The sequence below is a fragment of the Podarcis pityusensis genome (genome assembly GCF_964106645.2).
Source record: "Podarcis pityusensis genome assembly, chromosome: 13".
Taxonomy (NCBI): Eukaryota; Metazoa; Chordata; class Lepidosauria; order Squamata; family Lacertidae; genus Podarcis; species Podarcis pityusensis.
In genome coordinates this window covers 5,200,513-5,226,839 of record NC_138038.1, presented here as the reverse complement: position 1 = coordinate 5,226,839, position 26,327 = coordinate 5,200,513, and the positions used below count along the sequence as shown (strand labels likewise).

Genomic DNA, 26,327 nt, shown 5'->3' with positions numbered 1-26,327 from the left:
CACGCAAAATGGTTTTTGACTGTACCTTGGGATTGAACAAATAAACCAGACACCCAGTTAGGGAATACAGTAGAACCTCTACCTACGTCCTGCTCTACTTAGGCCCTTTCCAAGTTGCGACCGCGGCAAACCCGGAAGTAAACACCGGCTTTGCCGCGATTCACGCACGCGCAGAAGCGGCTGCCGCCAAATGCGCCTATGCACAATGGCGCTTCTACCAGTTACCCATTTCGCCATAAGGACGGGCCTCCGGAACAGATTGTGGTCATGAGTAGAGGTTCCACTGTACTGAAGACATCTGGTACAATTCTACTACAGTACTCTCATAGTGAGCTAGAAGCTTGCGGTCAAATAATCGCCTGGTTCCTATACTGACTGGAAAGAAACTGTCTTAGTGGTTTTCTCTGCACTCTTCCCCAAATCTCCGTTTTTCAGCTACCTTTCTGTCATGTTTGTAAATATTCCATTCTATTGCACCAGCTCAGTCAATCCATGAAAGTGGCTAAAGCACATTGCGCAAAACATTAAGACCACCAACAAGAACTTCTTTAAATACATTAGTGGCAGGAGATAATGTAATGAGGCAATGGGACCGTTAGATGACAACAGGGTGAAATGTGTGCTAAAGGAGGATAAGGAGTTTCCAGAGATGCGAACAAATTATTTGCATCTGTCTTCACAATGGAATATGTAGGGCAGATCCCAGTGCCTGAACTAACTTTTGCAGAAAGGGAACCCGAGTAACTGAGGCACATAGTGGTGGGACAGAATTCTAGGCCTAATATTAAACGAAAGAAAATCTGACAAATCGCTGAGTCCAGATAACATCCACCTGAGAGTTCTCAAAGAACTCAAATGTGAAATTGCTGCTCTTTGAACAAAAATATGTAAATTTCCCTCAGATCGGCCTCCATACCTGAGGACTGGAATAGTCATTGTAAATCCAATTTTAAAAAAGGGATCCGGGGGGATCCTGGAAATTACAGGTCGATTAGCTTAACATCTTTCCTAGAGAAGTGATGGAAAACAGTGTAAAATATAGAATAGCCCAGCATGTAGAAGAACAAGCCTTGCTGAAGCAGAGCCAGCATGGCTTCTGCAAAGGCAGGTCTTGCCACCCAAACCTATTAGAGTTCTCTGAGTGTGCCAACAAATATATAATTAGAAGTAATCCAGTTGACATAGCGGACTTGGGTGTTCAAAAAGCTTTCAACAAGGTACCTCACCAAAGACTCCTGAGTGAGCCTAGCAATCTTTAAATAAGAGAGGACATCTTGGGTATCAGGAATTAAGAAGCAGGAAGCAGAGAGTAGGAATAAATGGACAGTTCTCTAAATGATCTAGAGTTAGGAGTGAGCAATGAGGTGGCCAAGTTTGCTCAGGACACTGAATTGCTCTGGGCCATTAAAACAAAAAGAATTTGTGAAGAGCTCCAAAAGGACCTCTCCGAACTGAGGGAATGGGCACCAAAATAGCAAATATAGTTCAATGTAAACAAGTCTAACGTGATGGTGCACATTTGAGCCAAAAAACTTAATATCACATATCTGCTCACGGGGTCTGATCTGGTGGTGACTAACCAGGAGTGAGAACTTGAGGTCATAGTGGATACTTCAGTGAAGATGTCAACCCAGTGGGTGGCAGCTGTGAAAAAGGCAGATTCCATTCTAGGGATCATTAGGATAAGGACTGAAAATGAAACCGCTGATATTATAATGCCATTCTACAGATATATATATATGGTGCAACCACAGTGTAATAGTCTGTTCCGTTCTGGTCATCTCTCCTCGAAAAGGATATTGTAGACTTGGGAAAGGTTCAGAAAGGGCACCCAAAATGATCAACTCCCATATGAGGAAAGGTTATTTATTTATTTATTTACTTATTTATACCTCCCCCTTTTTTCCTGGCAGGTTTCAACATTCAGGACTTTTTAGTTTCAGTAAAACATAAGAGGTGCCATGATAGAAGTTTATAAAATAGATAGACTTTTAGAAGGCATCTGAAGGCAGCCCTGTTCAGGGAAGCTTTTAATGTTTGAAGTTTTATTCTGTTTTTAATGTTCTGTTGAAAGCCGCCCAGAGTGGCTGGGGAAACCCAGCCAGATGGGCGGGGTAGAAATAATAAATTGTTGTTGTTGTTGTTATGAAAAGTTTTTCTATGATCCGGTTGGCCACTGTGAGAACAGAATGCTGGTCCTTGGCCGGATTCAACAGCCTCTTAAGTTCTTGAAAGATTACTGATACAGTACAGTGGCCACAAGCTTCCAATTTGCAGTGTGGAACAAAATGCCCTTTTCCATTTCATCTGAATATTTGTGATTTGTAGTTATGAAATAATGAAACTAATTAGCCATTTTTGTTTTTTGTTGCTCATTTTAAAATGACTGTTATCCTCCAGATTTTGCTGGACTCTAACTCCCATCATCCCTCACCGTTAAGAGTATTATCAATGTGTGGCCAGCCTCAGGTTCTGTACCACCAGTCTTCCATATCCAGCTCTTCCACTAAGGATCTCAAGAATAATGCCATGTTATAATCACAATACCATGGATAGCATTGCTTATTGAACAGGGAAAAAAGGCTTGGCCCATTCCATGCAAGAGATTCTGAATCTGTAGAAATCAGCAGATGAAGCATGGAGCGAAGTATTATAGCCTACCAATTTCTACAAAATAAGCTACTTGTTGAAAGCATAGGAGCCAAGGCTGGTAATAAAGTTAGCAGCTCTGCATGTTAGATATGTTCAGCTAAGAGATAGTGACTGACCCAAAGTGAGTATCATGGCTGATGTGAGAATCTGAACCCAGAACTCTTCAGTCCAAAAAAATTAGTCTACCCATGACAAAACAACTGCTGTATTGTTATTCCTTGGCTTTTGTTTTTAGTAGCCTATCAAGAAACAAATATTTCTTCATGAAATTGTGTGTTTGTGTGTGTTCAAGTGTCACAAAATAGGCTCCCCTATCCATGTGCCTCTGATCTTCTATACAGGGTATATCTTGTTCCTAAGATTACCAGGTGGAAAGGTTTCAGTACATTTAAAGATTCTTCAAAAGAAGGAACTTGCATGATATTTTATTTAAAAGATTTAAGACACTGTCCTCACAAGGTAGTTTACAAAATGTTACAAACAATAAAATAACCCACCAACCCAACTGTCAGAGCTGCTTCCAGATCCTAGCTCACAGAGGATCACGCTAGCCAGCGATCATTAAATAAAAATCTTTATTGAGTTACAGTTTCCATTCTCAAGCTGCTGCGTGCAACTCTACGTCTCATGGTTAGATCGGCGAAGCTCCATCTGAGTCTCCGCCACTTGTACACCAACTTAATATCCTAGCCTTGCTCCACCTTTTCCGCCTGACTGTTCTTCTCTGGGTCCCTCTGCCCCCCGGGGTCTCTTCCTTCCGGGATTCCTCTGACGCTGACGCTGACCCCCCTGACTCTTCTCCCTCCTTTCGGCGGGCTTTAGGACCTGGCTCCCTTTCCGGGCTGCCTACTGCGCCACTTTCCTGTGCATTTGAACTTGGCACGCGCGCCCAACCTTCCACCTTCCGTCTGACCGTTTCTTCGCTCCCCGATGGAGGTGTGGCCACTCCTGACTCGTGCCCTCCCCCCTGTTGTGAGCTGCCAGCGCTTGATCCCTGGCGCCCTTCCTCTTCCCTGCTCTCTGGCGGTGACGCTGGTCCTGATTTCCAACTGCTCCCCTCTGAGTCCCCTCTGGCTCTATCTTCCTGGGGTGTCCCCCTAGGCTCCCCCCTTGCCCTGGCCACTGGTGCTCCTTTCTGTGAATCTTCTGATTCACTGGAAAGACTCGGAGATCTCGGGTCGTCGTCATCACTCATCTTTTCTTCTGCCTCCTCTCCCTCGCTCTCTGTTTCCTCCCTTGCCCTTGCCTCTGCTCCTGAACCCCTGACACCAACTAATTGAAAACAGGAGCAATAATTTTTTAAAACAACAACAGTGTATTACAATTAGCTAAAGACAGACTGAAATAAAATTGACCATGGGCCACTTGAAGGCTGGCAGTGTATTTGCCTAAGAAGGAGGTTAGAATAATTTAGTCTGGGTTTAATCAAACATGTCTCACAAGTTTTCCTCAGATAGGCTGACTTGCCAGCTGCAACTGAATGGGTAAAAAGCGCTCCTGGCCACCTATATGGCCTGCACATCTATGGACAACACTGAGTCCAGGAAGCTTCCCAGATTGTGTACCCATCTCCTCAGGGAGAATGCAATCCCACCGAGAACCAGAGACAAATATCCATTCATACCAGCAGTTTTCCCAACCCAGAACACATCCAGTTTATCTGGATTAAGCTTCAGCTTGTTTGCCAGCATCTAGCCCCAAACTGCTTCCAGACACCTGTTTCCAGATTTCATCGGATAAACTCCACCTGCTTCAGTTCTTGTTTGTAGAAACTGTTAAAGATGTGTGTGTAGTCTCCCTGTCAGCTCCTGGATTAAGTTGTTGCACGTTACAGATTTCTGAACAACGAAGGCAGCAGCAACTTTATAAATAGGAATGTAATCTAAAAAGGAACAGTCTTTTACCCCCAAGAGGATTTGTTGCATATTCAGTTTGAAAAAGGCTGTCCTGGCAAATTGCAAAGAACTGCCTCCTATTTACTTTGCCTTTGGATTACCCCTGCCTTGGAACCAATCAAGAACAGATTATAGAACTTTCCCCATTATGTTGCTTTAGGGATTTAAAAGGGGAGGAGGAGGGCTTTATTTTTATTTCCCGAAGTGTAAAAAGCCTCAGATTCTCAAGATTCTAGATTTGCTTCTTTTGGACAAACTAGAATAGGCTTCCTCAAACTTGGCCCTCCAGCTGTTTTGGGACTACAACTCCCATGATCCCTAGCTAGCAGGACCAGTGGTCAGGGATGATGGGAACTGTAGTCTCAACACATCAAGGGCCGAGTCTGAGGAAGCCTGAACTAGAACAATGCCCTCCCTAAGGAAACATTGTTGCTGTTGTTTTTGTAGCAGCAGCACCTGGTCCTCTCTAGATGTTTTGGACTACAACTCCTATAAGCTCCAGCCAGCATGGCCAATGGTCAGGGATGATGGGGATTGTCCAAAATATCTGGAGAGCACCAGGTTGTGGAATAAAGATCAGCAGAAAGCAGGCCAGCATTTCCTCCCAGAATGTCTATACTAGCCAAGATGGACATTGTTTGGAGTAGGGCAAACACAATCAAGTATCTGACCACATTCTTGGGTTTCAATTGCAATGCCACCAATACAAAAATGACTGGAAGACTCTGGACGCTTTCGCTGTTGACTCCTGAACAATGGTAGTGTCAGGGTTGAGTGCATAGCTAAAACTCCATAATTATGCAACCACTGTTTCTGTGCTGGAAGTTTGGGAATTTCCAGGTTGTGGATGTTAAAAAATTTGCTGTAATAAACATATTCTTCAGTATGCCTTTAACATGACCTAAGATAACCCTTCTAAAACTCTGAACATCACTTGTATGTATAAATAAATAAATAAAGTTCAGCCAAGTGTTGTGCTATGAAACAAAAGTTTTCCAAAGTTCAGCTATATACTTAAGAGGAGGCCAAGAAGAGCCCTGCCAGTGCAGTGAAACTTCCTGTGTCACAAACTGACCGCATCTGTTTCCTCCAGGAGCTTAATGGAAATGTTACCATCTTAGTACGCTTGAGCCATTCAAAATGTTGCGCTCAAGTACACACACACACACACACACACACACACACACCCCACACACACACACTGTTTATAGAGCTTGCTTGAGACAACTTTATTTCACCACTGATGTGACTAAATCTACTAATATTTCATATATTTCAGTATTTTGGCTCTCAAAGCACAAACTTTAGAAAGATAACCATTTGAAGGTAATTTAATGATGCAACCTAAGAGGTAGTGATGTTAAATTCTCGAGAATAATCTTTTGGAGAATATTCTCAAGAATATTCTTGATTAATGAGGTGTCTGCATTTAAAGCAGCTGTGTAGACGATACAGAATTTACAGTTTGTGGAGAATATTCTCTGGAGAATTTTCTAGCAGAGAATATTCTCCGGAGAATATTCTCACCTCACCTCACTACTAAGAGGGCATTGCTTTTTAATCAAGATTACATGAAGTTATTCTTTGCTGTCAGAATGCACTACAGAGAACATAGAAAAGCTACCCATCTCTTTGTCAGAAGTGGTCCAGTTGGATGCATAAAATAGTAAACAGTCCTTCTTGGACCAGCTAGTTTCAAACTACAGTGGTACCTCAGGTTAAGAACTTAATTTGTTCTGGAGGTCTGTTCTTAACCTGAAACTGTTCTTAACCTGAAGCACCACTTTGGCTAATGGGGCCTCCTGCTGCCGCCGTGCCACTGCCGTGCGATTTCTGTTCTCATCCTGAAGCAAAGTTCTTAACCTGAGGTACTATTTCTGGGTTAGCGGAGTCTGTAACCTGAAGCGTATGTAACCCGAGGTACCACTGTATTTTGAACTGCTATTACAGTGGTACCTCGGGATGCGAACGAGATCCATTCCGGAGCCCCGTTCACATCCTGAATAGAATGTAAGACATGCCTGCGCGTGTCACATTTTGCCGCTTATGCGCATGCGTATGACATCATTTTGAGCGTATGCGCGAGCGGTGAAACCTGGAAGTAACACGCTGTGGAGTGCAACCCGAAAGCGCTCAACCAGAAGCACATTCAACCCGAGGTATGACTGTATTTTAAAGCATTATTTTGAATGTGCAAATCAACATCTACATACCAGAGCTGGTCATTGTCTGGGTTCTTGCGGGGGGTGCTCTTCTCCAGACAGCAGTCAAGGGATTGGAAATATATTTTGTCAAACAGTCCCCCTCGCAAGGGGTCAGGTTTAGGTGAGGTTTTTCTGATTATAGAGCACATGTGCTCAGGCACGACTTCACAGCACTAAGAGTCTGAAACAGCCCAGAGTCTGGAAGAAAAGCCTGTAACTCTAACAAGTGAAAAATGCCCCCCCCCCCTTTGTGTTATTCAGTTAAGATTATAAGTGCACTAAGATGGCACACTGAAGAAAAAGAAGTGTTTTGAGAGGAAAGGGAATCCTGTGGCCCTCCAGATGTTTCACTGCAAGTACATCTTCCCAGCTATGCTGACTGGGTCAGATGTGAATTGGAGTCTGGAAGCTGGATGCAAATAAATTCAGACATCCAAAAGCTACAATCCAGAGATTTCTTGCGCATGCTTCCACCTCTGAAGATCAGGGTTGTTCTCGCTCACTCACTTTTTAAAAATGTGGAAGACTGGGACCAAAGCTCACAATCTGAAAGAGAGCTATTGCTGAATAAGGGAAAACTGTTGTCTAAAATGTATAAATTATTATTGGAATGGGAAACAAAAGACGAGCTGGTTAAAGCATCAATGACCCACTGGGCAATGGATATAGGGTACAATATAGAACAAAACCTCTGGGAGAAACTTTGGAAGAATGATTTGAGATTTACTGCATGCTACATATTGAAAGAGAACTATATGAAAATGATCCATAGATGGTATTTAATTCCGAGTAGATTGGCTAAGATGTATAATTCGGAATCGGATTTGTGTTGGAAATGTAAAGAAGGAAACTTTTTTCATATGTGGTGGGCATGCAAAAAAGTTTCAAAATATTGGGAAATGATATCTAATGAGATTGAAAAAAATGTTCAGAACAACTTTCCCCAAATAACCAGAAGCATTTCTGTTAGGAATTGTTCAGACAGAGGTTCCCAGGAGTTAGAAAAAATTATGTATTCAACAACAGTGGCTCAGATTTTGCTAGCTCAAAAATGGAAAATGAGGGAGGTCCCAAGCAAGGAAAACTGGCAACTCAAGATGATAGAATATGTAGTTAGCAGGCCTAACAAGCAGAGTAAGAGAGCCAGAAGAGCAGGTATTTAAAGAGGAGTGGAATTTTTTTGTCAAGTATATTGAAAACAATTCTACACAGTTGAAAATGCTGGCAGTATTAAAGTTAAATTCAACAGTATAATAAACATTGAGGTAATGTAAGATAGGAAAATAGAATCAGATGGATATATCAAAATATGCAGGAATGGTGGATAATTAAATGAACCTTGAAAGGGGAGGGAGGGGAGTCAATGGATGTATGGTATAATAAAAGATGTTTAATTTGAAATGTAAAATTTGTAAATTTAATAAAAATTATATATACGTAAAAATGTAAAATACTGACCCCCAAAAGTCCTGGTTTGTGTCCTAATCTTGGATGTTGCTATAAACAGCATCTTTTAACATGTTCACTTCTCTTTCTGATTTTGTGTGTGATACTGGAGTTTTTACAAATTGATTTTTTTTCTTTTTTATGAGTGAAAGTAGACAATCTTCTAATACTTTGATTAAAATTTAGTAGGGCTGCTGGGGGCCAAACTAATTAATCACAGTGCCTCGATATGGCCCACAGGCCTCTTATGTATAAAACCTTTCAGTACATTAAATGGCCTGTAAGCATTTTGAGTGAAACCATACAACACTCGTGCTTTGTGATTTGCTAGATTGCCTGCCATTAAAAAGGGAAATGGTGATTGCTGGGCAAGAATACTTCTCCATTCTCTTGCAAGCCTGCTCCAAGTAAGTAATACGGCAGAAGAAAAAAACAAAAACTTTTACAGACGATTTTAGCTTTGATCCTAAACATGCTTTCTTCAAAATACTATTGAGATCAGTGGATTTACTTCCAAGTAAATTAATTCAGGATAAGGGTGCTTGCTAAAACATTTTTTGTAGCTGAAGTTCTCAAATGAAGCTTGCGGGTTCTGATTCAGAAAATGTGATCTAAAGGGTTTAATTTGATTATTTAGGCTATGTTCCTTGTGAACAGTTTTATACACATTTAATAAGTTGAGAGTAGGTCCCTTTGGACTCTGGCATTATTTCTGAGTTTATGCCAAGGTTTTAGGGGAAGAAATGGAGGCAGTGAGAGATTTTACTTTCTTGGGCTCCATGATCACTGCAGATGGTGACAGCAGTCACGAAATTAAAGGACACCTGCTTCTTGAGAGAAAAGCAATGACAAACCTAGACAGCATCTTAAAAAGCAGAGACATCACCTTGCCAACAACGGTCCGTATAGTAAAAGCTATGGTTTTCCCAGTAGTGATGTATGGAAGTGAGAGATGGACCATAAAGAAGGCTGATCGCCGAAGAATTGATGCTTTTGAATTCTGGTGCTGGAGGAGACTCTTGAGAGTCCCATGGACTGCAAGAAGATCAAACGTATCCATTCTGAAGGAAATCAGCCCTGAGTGCTCACTGGAAGGACAGATCCTGAAGCAGATGCTCCAATACTTTGGCCACCTCCTGAGAAGAGAAGACTCCCTGGAAAAGACCCTGATGTTGGGAAAGATGGAGGGCACAAGGAGAAGGGGACGGCAGAGGACAAGATGGTTGGACAGTGTTCTCGAAGCTACCAGCATGAGTTTGACTAAACTGCGGGAGGCAGTGGAAGACAGGAGTGCCTGGCGTGCTCTGGTCCATGGGGTCACGAAGAGTCGGACATGACTAAATGACTAAACAACAACATATGCCAAGGTTTTGGTTATTGAGGCCTGAAACATAATAAAGACTGAGCAGGATTCTGCTTCATAATGTAACATGGCTGTAGAGATCCTAGTGTCTGTTAGGGTAACCAGAATTCAAATAGGTTTGTGTGACAGGACTTGCCTTTACAGAAGCCATACTGGCTCTGCTTCACCAAGGCTTGTTCTTCATGCTTGGTTATTTTATCTTTATACTTACCACCAGTTTTCCTAGAACAGATGTTAAGCAAACCAGCCTGTAATTTTCAGGATCCTCCTCTGGATCCCTGTTAAAAAATTAGTGTTACATTGGCCATTTCCAGTCCTCAGACATGAAGGCTGATCTGAGGGACATACGTTTGTTTGAAGACCAGCAATTTCACATGTGCTGTGGCAGACTCAGAGAGAGAGAATTTAGGTTGCCAGTGTGTACTCTGGAGCCTAGAGCTGATAAATGGGCACTTCCTCATTTCCATGTTATATAATACAGCCCTAATTAAAACCAAGACTCAAAGAAGCTTTGTGAAGTCCGGAATTCTTAATTTTGGTTCCACTAACACAAGAATATACACAATGTGCCTTGTCGCTTTCCAGAATTCCAAATTCAAAGTGAAGCTAGACTGTTCTTGGCTCAGTTGTGGATTGTATAAATGGGTCCTGAGATGGCAGAGCCCTTTCAGCAACAGAGACTTAGATTGTTGTTCTTTGGAAAGCTTCTTCAAAAAACAATGTTAAACTGATTTTAATAAAACGTCTTTCTCAGTAACTAACTGTACTTGGACTTCACTAGGGTTGTCACCTGAAGACAGCAGGGTGGGGACTTAGCCCCCATAGAAATATTTCAAGCCCTTCTGTCACTTTTCAGGTTTCATTATGAAAAGGATGAGTAGCCATTTTACTTCCAGAGAAGTAAAATTTAAGGAAGCAACGTGCAGGTAGTATCCTGTCCAGCTGATTAATAAGGCGTAAGCCTGTTCCACTTTCCAGTGTTCTGGCAAAGGATAGCTGGCAAGCACTTGACACATCATTTAAAATGATTTACAAATTCATATATTTTGAACAAATTATAGAACTTTCATCTAGGTTTTTGTTGTTTTGCACTGACTCATATTAAAAGCAGATGAAGATTTTCTCCATCACTTTATCTCTGTGCCAGGAAAAGCTTTGCCTGCTTAATTCTGTATATTGGGTGTATTAAAGACACAAGAGTGGGGCAGAAATAGAGACCATAGCAAGTGAATGCTACTGGTCATGTAAGGCTTAGAAAGGCTGCCGATTTTTTTTTATTTTGTACAATTCTTAAAGGTCTGTGAGAAGCCCCATCTTCCTGTACATCCTAGCCCTTCTCAGGCATCCTTCTATGTCAGGCATGTCCAAAGTCTGCTTTGGGGGCCTAATCCTGTCCACTGGTCGGTTTAATCCAGCCCCTGTGGCAGTTTATTTCCTGGGGTAAAATCCTAAAAATATGTCAACAACATCAATCCTAAAAAAAATTCAACAACTCCAACCCTAAAAAAAGCTCAACTAGCTCAACAACTTTGGGGTAAAATCATAAAAAAAGCTCAAAAACTTCGATCCTAAAAAAAGGTTAACAACTTGGGTTGGCCCTTTGGTCGGCTCTCATGGCCCTTCACTTCATCAAATCTGGCCCTCTTTGGAAAAAAGTTTGGACACCACTGTTCTATGTAAACCAGCCTCCCAAACTAACCTGGTGCCAAGTGCATTCCGCCCCTCAAAACCATCCAGTTGTGATCAAGCAAAGATTTATTGTTGCCTTGTTTGCGCCTGACTTCTCCAGCCAATCTGTGAGAAGCCGAGGACGAGGGAGCAAGGCCGGCATGTCTGGCTGTCACATAGAAGACGGAGCAAACTTGCTTTCTCCTGCTCTGTAGGGTACAACTCGAACCAGTGGCTTCAAGTTACAAGAAAGGAGATTCCAACGAAACTTTCTGACATTAAGAGCTGTTCAACGCTGGAACAGTCTCCCTCAGGAGGTTCTGGGCTCTCCTTCCGTGGAGGTTTTTAAGCAGAGGTTGGATGGTCATCTGTCATGGATGCTTTAGCAGAGATTCCTGCATTGCAGGGGGTTGGACTAGATGACCCTATGGGTCCCTTCCAACTCTACCCTTCTGTGGTTGTCCTTTAATCTTCCTGCCACACTTGCCATTGTCTCCTGTCACACCCTTTGAGAACTTCTACTGAAGCAGCAGGTAGTTTGCCCTCCCCACCTGCTTTCTTTCCAGTAGAATCTCCTGAATTTCTTAAGGCTTTTAATTTTTTAAAAAATTAACCCTGATTGTTTCTGCCTTAGCCGCAAGAACTCTGAAGCACAATTGGTAGAATTCAGTGCGGCCAATCTGTCTGTGGATTTATTTTTGCTCCAGCAGAGGCATCCACTAGGAGAAATGGAAATGGATATGTCAATTCCCCTTTCCCATTGCAGCCACCCTCCCCAAATCTGTCCCAGAGGGTTGGGGGACCTTCGGGAATAGTGTGGGCTGCAGAGACAAGAGGGAGTAAGAGAAAATTGCCTCTCTTCCTCTTGCATTGGTAGACATCTCCATTGCTCTAGAATGAAAGCACTGAATTTCACTCCATATTTTGAAACGCTCTAGCCATGCTCACTTTCCCCCCAACACTTGACTTGCACTGTCTCTGTAAATTTGATGGTCCACAAATTATGTATTTCTGTATTTCTGCACATAAATTGGGTCAATATTAGTCACAACAAGCAGACCAGTGTAAGTGGCTTGTGAGCAGAACCTACAGCAGGTAAATGGGCGTTGTGGGGTGGGGAGCTGTGAAGTCACATTTTTGCTCACTTGTGTGTTTCCTTCTCAAACCTGACAAATCTTTTCCCCCCCAGAATACCAGTGCAGAGACAGTGACTGAAAACAAAACTGTGACCACAGATCCCAGTACAGGGCCAGTAGAAACATCTATAAAACCATTGCCTTTTAAGTCTCCAAGCTTCATCGTAAGTATATAGTTATACACGCTTAATGTTTTATCCACCATGACGCTAGTCTTGAAACTTTCCAGATATGAGGCATACTGTATATTTTGCCCAAACCTGCAACGTAGGGCCCACTTAAATGTATATGCCCAACGTCCTCCCCCCCACCCTCCCCTTTGCCACACTACTTTTTCTTGTTCTCTCCTCCTTTTTTGGTTGCTGTTTTTCTTCTTTCCTCCATTTATTTATTTGTTTGTTTATTTTTAAAATTCAAGAGCTGGTCATAGCAAATAAATGCTGAAACAAGCTGCTTTTACCTGATACCTGAATGCCACCAGGGCTATCTGGATCTCCAAGGCAGGGAGTTGAATAGGCTGGGTGCCACAACAAAGAAGGCCTTTTCTACCATACCCACCAACCCAGGGGTCGGCAGACTACGGTCTGCGGGCCGGATCAGGCCCAGTTGCCCTCAGGATCTGGCCCATGGGAGAAGCTCCCTCCACCGTGTGTGCGCACAGTCCAGCCTGCCGCAAGGTCTGGGGGACGGTGAACCGGCCCCCTCCCAAAAAAGTTTGCTGACCCCTGCACCAACCTAGCCTGAATAAGTTGGCAGAGTCATGTGGGAGTAGACTGTATCCAAGTTCCATCCATTTGGGGCTTCAAAAGTAATAACTAGCAGTTTGAATTGACCTCGCAAAGAGCAGAAGCCAGCAAAACCTGTCCAATTATGGACTCGTGGACTCTTGAGAAACAGGCTTTTGCATCAGGTGAGAAAATTCCAAACACTTTTCAAAGGTGAGTTCACAAAGAGTTTGTTACAGTAATCCAGACTTGATATAGCTAAGGCATTTGTGAGCTCTGCTTGAACCACTTTCACCAGGAATAGGCAGAGTTGGTTACACCAACCCAAGTTATGGAAAAGTTCTCCTGGCTACCCAGGATCATACGCAGATCCAGGAGTGAACCTGACTCTTCAAGGAGAATGCAACACTGCCCAAAAGAGCCTATATAAACCACTGGTTTCTTGTTTTTATTAACATATGGGGTTTTATTCAACTAACCTTTACTCAGAGTAGACCCTCTGAAATTAATGGTCATGGCCAATTTAAGTCCATTGATTTCCTTGGGACTGCTCTGAAATAAAGTTAGCTTCCTAGGCCATGTCCATTCCTGACCTTGAGTCATTGGCTTCCCTGGCGTGTGGTGGAAATAGGCAGCCCAATGTCTACACTCTGCAGTTTTTGCTAGTTACAGTAATTAATTTTAGATGCACATGTATGGTAAAAAAAATTAAAAGGGGGGGGCAATGTTGTAGGTTGCGCCTAGGAATAAGTCCCAGGTCTATAAACTGAAAATGCAAGACTGTTCTTACCAATAGTACACTGCTGCATTAACAACACTGGATAGTATTCAACTAAGTCCTTCTCAGATCCATTGAAATTACTGAACCTCAGTTAGTCATCATGGCTGTTATCTTCAATGGATCTAGTAGGACTAGCATTGAATACCACCCACAGGATTTTACTCAGGCTTCCTTTATTTGAAGAAAAATAACGTTTCCATAAAACTTTTCTCATTAAAAGTCTATTTCTCCATTTTATTCATTTTATCCAAACACACTAGTTTCGGTACAGGTCAAAATGTCCTCCAATTGGTTGCTGCAAAACAAATGTTGTTCATTTTCTGCCTAACTTCAGATAAATGGACGGAACAATTTTAGTAGCAATTCAGTCCCGCAACGAAATGCTACGTTGAATGTATTAATAGTGCATTTGTTTGTAAACCCACTTTTAACCATTCCAGCACTCTGGCATTGGTGGAGCTGCAGCTGGCAAGAAGAACAGAACCTGGAAGAACCTGAAACAAATCCTTGCATCAGAAAGGGCATTGCCATGGCAACTCAATGATCCAAGCTGTAAGCTGCTTAGATGCTTTCCATGTATTTATAAATAACAGCTTTCTTGAAAATACACCTAAATTGTTTTCTCTGCAGGAGGTAGATTGTGACCAAGTTTACCTATGCAATTAAAGATCAGGTGGGCATTTTTCACCATAAAAAGGAAAGGCACATGAATGAAATGACATGGGACTGGGGTATAAATTATCTGCAAAGGATGAGAAATGTGAATGCAAATGGCACTGGTTCACTTGGGACTGTCCACTGCTTTCTCTGTGTGTGTTACAGTGCCATCCTGTGCATGTCTGCTCAGAAGTAAGTCCTACTGAGTTCCTGTGTGAATTCAGTCTGCATATAACACAATTGGCACCTTTAAAAAAAAAGTCAGTCTTTCATAGTTGTCAATAGATCCATTCTCTACTAGCTGTAATAGCAAAATACTAAGGACAGATAACAAGATAACATCATTGTCATGGCTATCTAGTTAACTTCCACAGGCAACTGGCTGGCTGCTGTAGGAAACAGAATACGGGAATTGTGTAACCTTGATCTAATTTAAGAATGCATATTCTCAAGAAATTAAGTTTTGCAAACCATACACCTTGAGTTTTCAGCCTAACAACTTTGTGTGAAGAGATTCTTTGAATTAACAATGAGGTGGTGTGCACATTTCAGTTGCAGCATTTTGGCAAGCCTCTAGTGTTCTGGTGCCCATACTTGTCAGCAGTACCTTGATAGTGCAAACATTTAAAAAATCAATGTAGGGCACTGACTTTCAGGCTTCTTGCCATCATGGAACTCTTTCCACAATTATTTTTCCACCAAGGAACTCTGAAGAATCACAGAATATTCTGGTTTGTGTTCTAGGGTGCACACTCAATTCATAGGAGACCTGCCTAGGGATTATTGAGCCTATGGAATCTCAGAAGCACATTCTCATATTCCCTAGAGGCTGTGCATTTCATGGTGTGGCTGGTATTCTCAGAAAACTACATTTTACAAGACCGATGATGGCAGACAATCTTCAAGAAATCCCTGATAAGCAGTCAGTGACCCCCAGACTTCCTAGAAACACCACCGGACTAGAGTGGTAACAGCCAAGCCAACCCTAAGATTTCTTGCAAGATTGCCGAATTAACTTGGTGTGACCTAAAGCATATAGACATACGAAAAGAAAAAGAAAATGTGTATTTCTCAAAGGAGAGCCGTTGCTGTATTGTAGACAATCTGTCTTAGATGTAGAGGGTTCCAGGTTCAGTCTTTGGCACCTTCCAGTAGAGATAGGAAATATTTCCTGGCTGAAACCCCAGAGAAGTGCTGTAAGTGTGGACAGTTTTGAACTGGATTTGGTATAAAGCACCTTCCCTTGATCTATGTTCAGAACATGGGCTAAGAAATGTGCTAAGAAAATGCAAGCAAAAAGGACTGTAGCTGGAAACCAAGCAGTGCTGATACAACTTTGGTCAGGAGGTTATTTGAGCTAGCGTCTTACTTTGGATGTAATGCTACACCTCTGCAATACTATATTTATTTTATTTACAAATGTATAACACCCTATTCTTTGTCAGATACACTCAGACTTATAGCTGGACTGGATGTTATGGCTGCAGAGTAACTCACAACATGATGATGGTCCCAACTCATGCGGTGAGTTACTCTAATGATGTGGCAGCGGAGAGGATTAGTCCTGCGGGAGTGGCCACTTCCCCATGGGGACAGTAACATCTCCATTAACTCCCAGTGTAAAACGTAGCCCCTTTAATATTTTTTGCAGCCACTTAATTAGGATTAAAGGAAAGTGGCAGTAGAAGGCTGACACTTTATTAGACTTTAATTCTTTGCGCAGAAATAAATGTGCCGTTAAGTGTTTTTCAGCATGCTGGCCTTAGCCTGGTGTGTTCCTAGTGCCTTGTAGCTGGCAACCTGCTGATGATGCTATTTCTACTGCATTCTCTGGTTTCAGAAATAAATTTGCATATATTAGAAAGGTGGTTAGAAAGCAAACAGTTGAAGGGTGTAAAAACATCTGCTCAAGAGTATTTTTCAGAAGATATTCATGCCATACATAATGATTAAAAGAAGCTGATCTGCTAACTTGGAAATGCTTCAGCCATAAAATCTGTACTAAAGTCATCTGAGAGGAAGCGAGCTACAAAGACACAAAATAGCTTTGTGGTGAATATATGCTGAAATTAAGGATATTTTAAAGCACTTTGCCTGTAGAAATGTTTGCTTGTGGCAATGTTTGCTATTACTCCCCAAGCAGCTCCAGTGACTAGGAATTTCCAACTCCTCATTTAAGTATTCACACAATTTTCTAGGTCATTGACCAGGCTTAAAGTGGTACACGCTTAAAGATTTATCTGATTTAAAAGATTAGTGTATGCTCTCTCCACGCACCCTGGATTATATTAGTCTTGAGCAATGTTTGTGGTCTTATAATATGAGAGGCATATGCCAAAGGCTGTGTTTTTCATATATAATGCTGATGAACCTGCAAGCTACAGGGTGTTCAAAAAATAACTATACACCTTGGACAATGTAATATAGTAGGTGTATGGTTACTTTTTGAACACCCTGTATTTGCAATATATAACAGTAATTTCTCCCAGCCAGTTGCCTACATTTAGGTTCCACTTTCAGATCTGGAGACTAAACTGTTCCTCTGATCTATCACCAGAGATCTGCATCAATAGTTGGTACAAAGATACATACATTTCCCTTCTGTATCAAATGTCCTATTGAATGCATCTTTCAATGTGACTAGAGATGCATATCAACATCCGAGGTCACAGGTCATTGTGCATAACTAATTGCCCACATGGGTGGCGCTGTGGTCTAAACCACTGAGCCTCTTGGGCTTGCTGATCAGAAGGTAGGCGGTTCAAATCCCCGCGATGGACTGAGCTCCCGTTGCTCGGTCCCAGCTCCTGCCAACCTAGCAGTTCAAAAGCATGGCAGTGCAAGGAGATAAATAGGGACCGCTCCGGCAGGAAGGTAAACGGTGTTTCCGTGCGCTGCTCTGGTTTCGGCAGAAGCGGCTTAGTCATGCTGGCCACATGACCCGGAAAAACTGTCTGCGGACAAACGTCAGCTCCCTCAACCAGTAAAGCGAGATGAGCGCCGCAACCCCAGAGTCGTTCACAACTGAACCTAACTGTCAGGGGTCCTTTACCTTTACCTTTTTACTGCTGAATTGGGATCTTTGTTTTTATCTTTCTCTTTTGCTATTTATAATTAGCATTTTGTATTAGTCATTTAGCACCATAAATGTGCATACTAATTTATTTATTTTTAAGGTAACAACAAAAAAACAGATTCCTGCTTCACAGGAGCTTACAATCTAAAATTTGATGCAGGGGATGCAATGGTAAAAAGAAGGGTAAACAGTGAAAGAATATGTTCGGTTCAGTGACACACACTTAGGTAGATGAGAAGTAAGGGAATAAGCCAAAGTCTTAATGGAAAAGGTAGGGTTTGTGGAGGTTTGAAGGAAGAAAAACAGGTAAATTAATGTAATTGGGAGTTCCGGGCGCAAGGGAGAAAAGGTGGTCATTTGAGAGATTGCGTGATCAGTCCTATATGTTTCTACTCAGAAGTCTCATAGAATGGAGTGAGGCTTATTTATAAGTTAACGGGTATAAGATTGCATCCTAAGAACTTTGGATGACTGGGGATGGAGCTGGAGAGCAAAGGTCCTGGGCAGCGATACATCAGTTTGTGTGGGTGGAGAGATAAGGCTGAGAGGCAACACCATGAAGTATTTGAAGCTGCAAATAAGTATGTACTAGATGTGGGAGTGAAAGAGAAAGTTTGTGTGGGGATTTTAAAAGAGGCACCATGTAGTCTGTGATGCCACATCTGGAGCAAAATTGGTGAAACCACTATTTAAGACAATAATTTGAGTAATGTCAGCATTTAATTTGGTTTAGTACTTGCTAGTGGTGTGCTTCACATTGTTTCACTAGGCAATGCAACCTGACTCTTCCATGCTTAAAAAAAGGTAAAGAACCCCTGACAGTTAAGTCCAGTTGCGAACGACTCTGGGGTTGCAGTGCTCATCTCGCTTTACTGGCCGAGGGAGCCGGCGTTTTCCGCAGACAGTTTTTCCGGGTCATGTGGTCAGTTCTGGCGAACCAGAGCAGGGCACGGAAACGCCGTTTACCTTCCCTCTGGAGCAGTACCTATTTATCTACTTACACTTTTTGGTGTGCTTTCGAACTGCTAGGTTGGCAGGAGCTGGGACCGAGCAACGGGAGCTCACTCCATCACGGGGGTTCGAACCGCCGACCTTCCAATCGGCAAGTCCTAGGCTTAGTAAGGATTGATGCTTTCTGCAAATGCAGTCAAGCTGACAAAGCTAGTGTGTTCTGCATGTGAACAATGTCCTGCCATCACTGCCACTAGCCTCTCTCTCGATTAAGGGTGTGGATTCTCAGGGACTGGAAACAGGACTCAAGTCAAATGGATGGAATGATTCTAGTCAGGCCTCAGGCCCAACAATTTGTAAATTAAGAACTGCTTTCCAAAAAGAGGTTAAACAAGGAATTGAATGCTTCTTTCTCTCTTTCTGGCACACCTCCAGATTTCAGCATAGATGCTCCTCCTTCCTTTAAACCAGCCAAGAAATACTCTGATATTTCAGGACTTCCTGTAAGTATTTTTCTTTTCATATTTCTTTGATTGGCTTTGGTCTTACTCTGTACTTATTCAAACTCCTGCACAGAGGGATGGTCCTAAATAGCAGTAACAAGTTCTCCCTGTTCTGGGGAACCCTGTAGTACTTTTGGACACTTATCCTCAATTGGGAGAATTGTAAAGGCAGACAAACCTCTTGGAAAAACCAACCTGTCGCTGCAAATCTTCTTCAAAGTATAACCAAAGGACAGCATTGGCTGGGCTGTATGGCACACACTGTCAGTTCACCCAGAACAATGGTGAGGTCCAGCCAGTCTGCCTAGTATTTTTAGGAACTGATTATTTACCCTAAAACATGCCCCAGTGCTCTCTACAACACACTTGCATTCTCTGCAGGTGGAAAGTTTAAAGAAAAAAACTACTCTGTTATTTAACTCCTATTTACTGTATTTTTTGCTCTATAAGACTCACTTTTTCCCTCCTAAAAAGTAAGGGGAAATGTGTGTGCGTCTTATGGAGCTAATGCAGGCTGCGCAGCTATCCCAGAAGCCAGAACAGCAAGAGGTATTGCTGCTTTCGCTGTGCAGCGATCCCTCTTGTTGTTCTGGCTTCTGAGATTCAGAATATTTTTTTCCTTGTTTTCCTCCTCCAAAAACTAGGTGCGTCTTATGGTCTGGTGCATCTTATAGAGCGAAAAATACGGTAGTTCCTTTCAGAGTGAAACCCTTCCCCCAGGTGGCTTACAGAAGATAATTAGTTTCATGTAAATGCGGGATAATTTAGTTTCATATTTATTTATTTTCAGCATTTAAATCCTGCCCTTTATGCTTTCATGATGGCTTACAAAAATCAGTTCTAAGACAGTTCCTGCCCTTAGACTCACAATTTTAAAAGATATGATGAAGAGAAAGGACTCAGGGGCGTCTTACCCATAGAGGCAACTGGTGTGGGGCACCAGGGCGCCAAGTTCTGGAGGGCGCCAGGGAAGAGGCAGAGGCTGGGCGCAGTGCCTCCCGGCATCAGCTCGCCGCCCTCGCCTGCCTCGCTGAAGCAGCGCCGCGGCCGGAGCCTCTGCCTCTTCTCCGCCAGAGGAGCCGCCCTCCAGCTGCTGCCAGCAGCGCCGTAAAAGGGTCGGCAACTCTGGGAAATTGGGGGGGGGGGGCACCGGAGGGACCTTTGCACCACAGCGCTGGATATACTTAAGACAGCCCTGAAAGGACTGCATAGGTGGAGAAAAAAGGAAGCTCAAGCAAGATTTCTTAGAGTTGCAGCCAATGTCAGTGGCGATTCTGGCAGTCTTGTCCTTGATAAAGATCAATCCCTCCCTTAAACACCCCCCCATTCATATCCAGGAGCAAAGCTGGTGACCACAGGCACCAGGTTCTGCCCACCTTTGACGTCACACAGCGGGAAGGGGCCTCTGGTAGCCCTTTGAGACCTGCCTTTGTAGGTTCAGGCCCAAATTCCTACCTAGGAGAACAGCTCAGCCCCTCCCTTGAATTGGATGAGTCCTGTTTCACTAAGGAAACTGTTGCAGGTGTAAACACACCTTATGCCTTTTTTCTGGCTGTTTGGAAACTGGGAAATTCAAAAGGACAGTTGCCAGAAACGAACCGATATGAGTTACTTTCATGGAGTGCTTTCTAAGGGTTAAAAAGGTAAAGGACCCCTGACAGTTAAGTCCAGTCGTGAATGACTCTGGGGTTGCAGTGCTCATCTCGCTTTATTGGCCGAGGGAGCCGGCGTACAGCTTCCGGGTCATGTGTCCAGCATGACTAAGCCGCTTCTGGCGAACCAGAGCAGCGCACGGAAACGCCGTTTACCTTCCTGCCAGAGTGGTACCTATTTATCTACTTGCACTGCGTGCTTTCGAACTGCTAGGTTGGCAGGAGCAGGGACCGAGCAACGGGAGCTCACCCCGTTGCAGGGATTCGAACCGCCGACCTTCTGATCAGCAAGCCCAAGGCTCTGTGGTTTAGACCACAGTGCCACCCAGGTGCTAATTATGTGTACTTAGTAAAATGCTGTTCCCTAGGACTCTTTAATTGTACATTTTTAGACATAGTGTGCAAGTCGTTCTCTAAGAGGTTCAGTTTTCCAGTTCTTTTTGGGGGGAAAGCTTAGGAAACGAGTGTTCAGACACATATATAATTGTTTCGTAGACATATGCTGTTGTGTACTTTATAGAAAATTGAGAGGACACCACCCATACCTCAAGGAGCTTAAGAGCTAAAAGCAGACAGAAAAACAACAGAAGAAAGGTAGGAAAACAGAGTTATGGGTAAATGAGGAAAAAACTATTTCCATAGGTAAAGCCATCTTGAATCTTTTTGGGGTATAAGGCAGGATAGACTTTTTTTTTAGTAAATGCAATAAAATAAAGGTATCAAGAAATCCCTTTATTTTATTACATTTACTAAAAAATGTCTACCTGTAATTCAAGCCTGTGGGGTAGGCAGACTTCTGGTTTACCTTCAGAAAGCTCTGTCTGTCATTTTGCCTCTAAGTCTAGGGAGTTCTGAATGTGTGCCACATGAAGTAACACAGAGATTAGCAAAAACACCCTACAGCAAAAGGAATGTTTGCTTTTTGTTCCATTTTGGCTCTCTTTAGTTTTCTAGGGAGTTTTTCCTTTTACCTTCTAAGCCTACCTTGTAGCACTGCCTATATTGTTGTGGGTGGAAGAATCCTCTTGCCTCCAATAAGAGCTCTCAGCATCACCTGTTTCATTTAGATAACTGGATTAGTGGGTGGTGTTGTTGTTTTAAAAAACCAGCTAGAGATCTTCAAAGGAAGCCCTAAATTCGACTTTGCAATTACTTCCTAATGTAAGGTGCAAAAGGGGTATTGTAAAAATCTAAGATGCTCCTTGTCTTCACAGTGGCATCCTCACTTATCCTGGTTGAAGCTGGGGTTGCATACTTCTGTAAAGAGTCTTGATCATTAAAATGGAGAAAGCAATGAACATTTTCATCCAGATGCTGTTTGTAATTTTTAAACCGGCATTTGGAAATGGTTGGGGCCTGCAGAGGAGGAGATCCTGCACCACCACATGATCTGCATGTGGGGATCTCTGGTTTAGTCCCTCCAGGAGCAGAACTGGGAAAGACTCTAGCCTGAGAAGTTGGATACTGGCAGAGAAGCCAGGGCTGGGCTAGAAGAACCAGTGGCCCATCTGACCAGGACCGTCTTAAGCATATGTCAACCTTTTTATAGGGAGGGAACACCAGCAGCGGTGGAGGAAGACTCTTGGGACGGAACAGTGCTGCTGGTGACGTGCCCAGCTTTGCGGGGCTGGAGGAGGCGGGCAGCAGCTGGAGGGCGGCTCCTCCAGCGGGGAAGAGGTGGGGGCTGGACACGGCACCTCCTGGCTTAGCTGGCTGCTTCGTGCCACAGTGGCCATGGAAGGCGGAGGCTCCAGGCGCGGTGCTGCTTCAGCGCGGCATGGCGGAGGCAGGCGAGGGCAGCGAGCAGGCCGGGGAGCTGGCCCCGTGGAGATCCACAGCGCCTGATGCCCGGCTCAAAGACAGCTAGCAGGAGGGGCGGCGCACATGCCTGAGCCTCAACCTGCTAGGCGAGCGAGCACGCCGAGCAAGCGGACCTGTACCAAGTGAGCAAGGGTGCGTGCGCCCCTCCCGCCGAGTGTTGCCTCAGTTTTTAGCCTTCTGGCCCCCCACAGAATTCAGTGCCTACAGGCTAAAAGGGGAAAAACTGAGCCAACGCTCGGCGGGAGCGGCACACGCGCACTCAGCGCACTCGTTCGGTCTTCCATGGACTCTCAGCTGGCGCCCTCCAAAACCTGGCGCCCCGCACCACTAGCATCTATGGGTAAGACGGCCCTGCATCTGACACAGTTTAAGGCAGCTTCGTTTGCAGCATGTCCAGCTGTTACTTTTGCTCCTTGCATAAAGGTGTCCATCAGCTCCGCTACTTTCCAGAACTTCACTGCACAGGCAGTTCTCAACAAGGATGTTGAGTAGCCCTTCTGCCAGAGGCGTGTGGAGGAGCTGATGGGAGCCCCCATGTATAGTGTTCCAGGGCTACACTAGAAAAGCAACGTCCATTGCAATGGGCCCACCCTTGAGGTTGGGGCGAGCTCAGTGGACTTCCTAAATCGAAAGGGGTGGATCATGCAAAGTATTAGCTTTTGCCTCAGCCTGTCATCATTTTTTAATATTGTCATTCTGCAGCCATCATATTAAAACAAGAGTTTCATTTAGGGGCTGCATTTGCACTTTTTAGATTTCTCTTGAAATTTAAAAGATGAGCCCCTGGTCATATTAATGCAACAGAAATTTCATTCAATGCTGGAGGTGGGGAGAATTAAGTGCTCAAACATCTGCCTCCTTCTGAAGACAAACCAGCCCTGTTGCTATAGCAACAAAGATAATTATATATAGCTCAGCTCTGTCTGTGGTCTTCACCCTAAGCTTACAGAAGTGTAAGACTTTTTCTCATCAAAGTACAGTGTTACTTTATCTAACTTATTGTATAATTTGGGAGTGAAATTTATATATCCCAATGTAATTTATATAACCCCATTGCAGTTATTGCTGGTATGCAGCAATGTCTCAGTGTCTTATTTCCTAAGATGAAGAATATGAATTGAAGATAAGTTAAGGCCACACAGTTTTTGCATTGCTGTTGTAAATTTATCTAGATAGTTTTAAATAGAAAATATTGCTGCTGGAATATCTCTCTAGGCATCCATCAGTGTCTAAATGTTTCTCCAGGAAGAATCAGGAACTCCACCGGGCATAACACTCAAATCACAAAGTTATATTGTGGGTTGATTTGCCTCCTCTCACACCACTGACTGAAAACTGGACACAAGACTATAATAGCCATTGAGAGACCCATCTTCCTCCATGAATTTGTCCAGTCCCCTTTTAAAACTGCCTAAATTCCATTGTTAATTATATACTATCTGAGGAAGTACTTATTTTGTCTATCTGGATCCGACAGCCAATCAATTTCATTGAATTTTATAGCCCACAACTAAGCTTAAAGTCTTGTGTCAGGTTTTCAGGCTGCTAAATGGAACCTCCATACCCAGAAGAAATAGACCTTCTGAATACCAGTTCTTGTTGGGCAAACGATCTTTATTTTATTTTCTTACATTTATAATCCTACCTTTCTTCCGTCATGGAACCCAAGGCAGCCTACATGTGGTTCTCCAGTGCTTACCCACCCAGGGTGGTTTGCTGGCACTCGCTGAATGTTGCTGTTAAACCAGGGGTCAGCAACCTTTTTCAGCTGTGGGCCGGTCCACCGTCCCTCAGACCATGTGGGGTGCCGGACTATTTTTTTGGGGGGGGGGAATGAACAAATTCCTATGCCCCACAAATAACCCAGAGATGCATTTTAAAGAAAAGGACACATTATACTCATGCAAAAACATGCTGATTCCCGGACCCTCTGCGGGCTGGATTGAGAAGGCGATTGAGCCGCATCTAGCCCCCGGGCCTTAGGTTGCCTACCCCTGTGTTAGACAATCCCATGAAGTATGTTTATTCAGAAATCTAGCTCTGCAGGTTAGCTGTGAGAAAGGAATGCTGATGAGCATTCAGAAAGTAAGCTTGTAGGTATACCTAGTTCTTCTAGCTGCCCATCCATTTGTTGGTGTAACCTGCCTTACATAATACAATTAAATATCTTGCCCGTTTATATGTTATTTATTGGCATGGTTCTCTAAAGTTCTCTTTCAGAGGAGATCACAGAAATGCAGTTATTTGGGTTCACTGTTAACAGTGTTTGTTTCTTTAGCTGTTGGTGGAAATTAACATTTCACAAGTAAACCACATAAAGAACTATTTAACTGCTAGGAATCTGGATGAGCAACACCATGGTGACCAGTCATTTCCTTTTGCTCTTTACATCGTGTTTTGTGATCTTGAAATAATTATGATTTCAAAAGCTGTGCTAAAGTTGCAAAAATATATTCAAGAATATCGCCATCATTTTATTAAGGAGAACAATACGCCTTTTTAGGGCAAACAACGGGGGAAGAACCATTTCCATAGTGCCCCGATTGTATATTTCGCAGGGAGAAGTGGCTGGGGCTAGAATGCTAGTTTAGTTGGACCTTTGCTTTAATTCATTATGGTGTGACCAGCATATTTTCACCTGTTTTAAAAGTGTGTGTGTTTTCACAATTTTCAGCTCAGATGTTTGTGTGTGTTCTTCTTTTAGGCAAACTACACTGACCCACAGAGCAAACTGAGATTTAGTACCATTGAGGAGTTTGCCTACATTCGGATGCTTCCTTCTGATGTTGTTATGGGTTACCTCACTCTAAGGAAAGCATCAACTGTAGTTCCCTGAGAAGAGGAAACAAAAGCCAAAGCCTTGGGAATCACTGTGCATTTGCGTGTATATAATAGGTCAAAGTTCTTAGAAATAAAATATGAATTATAATTATTGATTTAACCTTGATCCTTATATTTCCTTTGTAAACAATTTGAGCAATGTATCGTTGTATTGGAGCCACACTTACAATCCTCCACATTTTATACATTCAGTGCTTTTCTTCCAGGTTTTTTTTTTTATTTCTGAGTGTTAGTTTTGGCTTCTTACATTTTTCTCTTGAAGCGTCTTGACGTGACCTATATTTTTCATGAGATATGCTGCTGTCTTACATCTCTGAAGGCAGTGGCCAATAGGAAAACTACCTAAAGAAGTACTATGTACATACAATTGGTTGGGGGATGTTAAGGCAGCAATCTTACATGCAGTTACTTAGGAGTAAGCTGCATTGAACATGATGGGCTTACTTCTCAGTAGATGTGTATAGAATTGCGAAGTCTTTCTGCTAGTAAGCTGGTAAACGAAAGCAGATGTATAATTATGTTCTGCCAGCCTGGCTTGTGGTTGGAAAATTATACGGTTCCATACGAAGAGGGTACGTTAGCAATTTCTTTCACTTTCCCCCCCTGCATCAGAAAGAGTACTGCAGTACTCAAACGAAAAGTTACTTCCTTTCTTTGCTTTTGGACCAACCCTTTTTAACACTTCAAATCTCTTGGAGAGTTAGCAACAACCTTGCATAAATCTGATTTAGAGGAGCAGACCCTTATTATGGAGTTAACTTCCACTTTCTTTTACTTTTATTTGCTTTTATAAAAGCGCAAAATCAACCACAGAACAAAATCATCACAGAAAGGAGGTCTGAAATATCAAAGCAGAGACAGAGAGGGGGGCAGAGACATCCGTATTCCATTCCAGGCTTTTGATATAATGCAAATTATGACGTGTCTATGAAAATAAAAACTTCACTTTCGAGTCA

The 26,327-nt window shown here is 43.0% G+C and overlaps 1 protein-coding gene and 1 long non-coding RNA gene across 4 annotated transcripts in view; one reads left to right on the top strand and one right to left on the bottom strand.

Annotated features, from left to right (window-relative positions):
- The window catches only part of INO80C (INO80 complex subunit C), a 26,913-nt gene extending 1,442 nt beyond the window's left edge, over window positions 1–25,471 (top strand). Inside the window, exons 2-6 of one of the 3 annotated variants that reach the window (XR_013978575.1) lie at window positions 12,418–12,528; window positions 14,311–14,422; window positions 18,990–19,057; window positions 21,205–21,303; window positions 25,235–25,289. Coding sequence is in view for 2 of the 3 variants with exons in the window: in XM_080977072.1 (XP_080833198.1) it covers window positions 12,418–12,528; window positions 14,311–14,422; window positions 18,990–19,057; window positions 25,235–25,366 (423 nt within the window). In the remaining variant the exon portion in view is untranslated. Of the gene's footprint in view, window positions 1–12,417; window positions 12,529–14,310; window positions 14,423–18,989; window positions 19,058–21,204; window positions 21,304–25,234 lie in introns of all 3 variants that reach the window. The other 2 variants (XM_080977073.1, XM_080977072.1) reach the window with 2 other exon arrangements.
- The window catches only part of LOC308460620, a 428,649-nt gene that overhangs the window by 334,040 nt on the left and 68,282 nt on the right, over window positions 1–26,327 (bottom strand). The window lies entirely within an intron of this gene.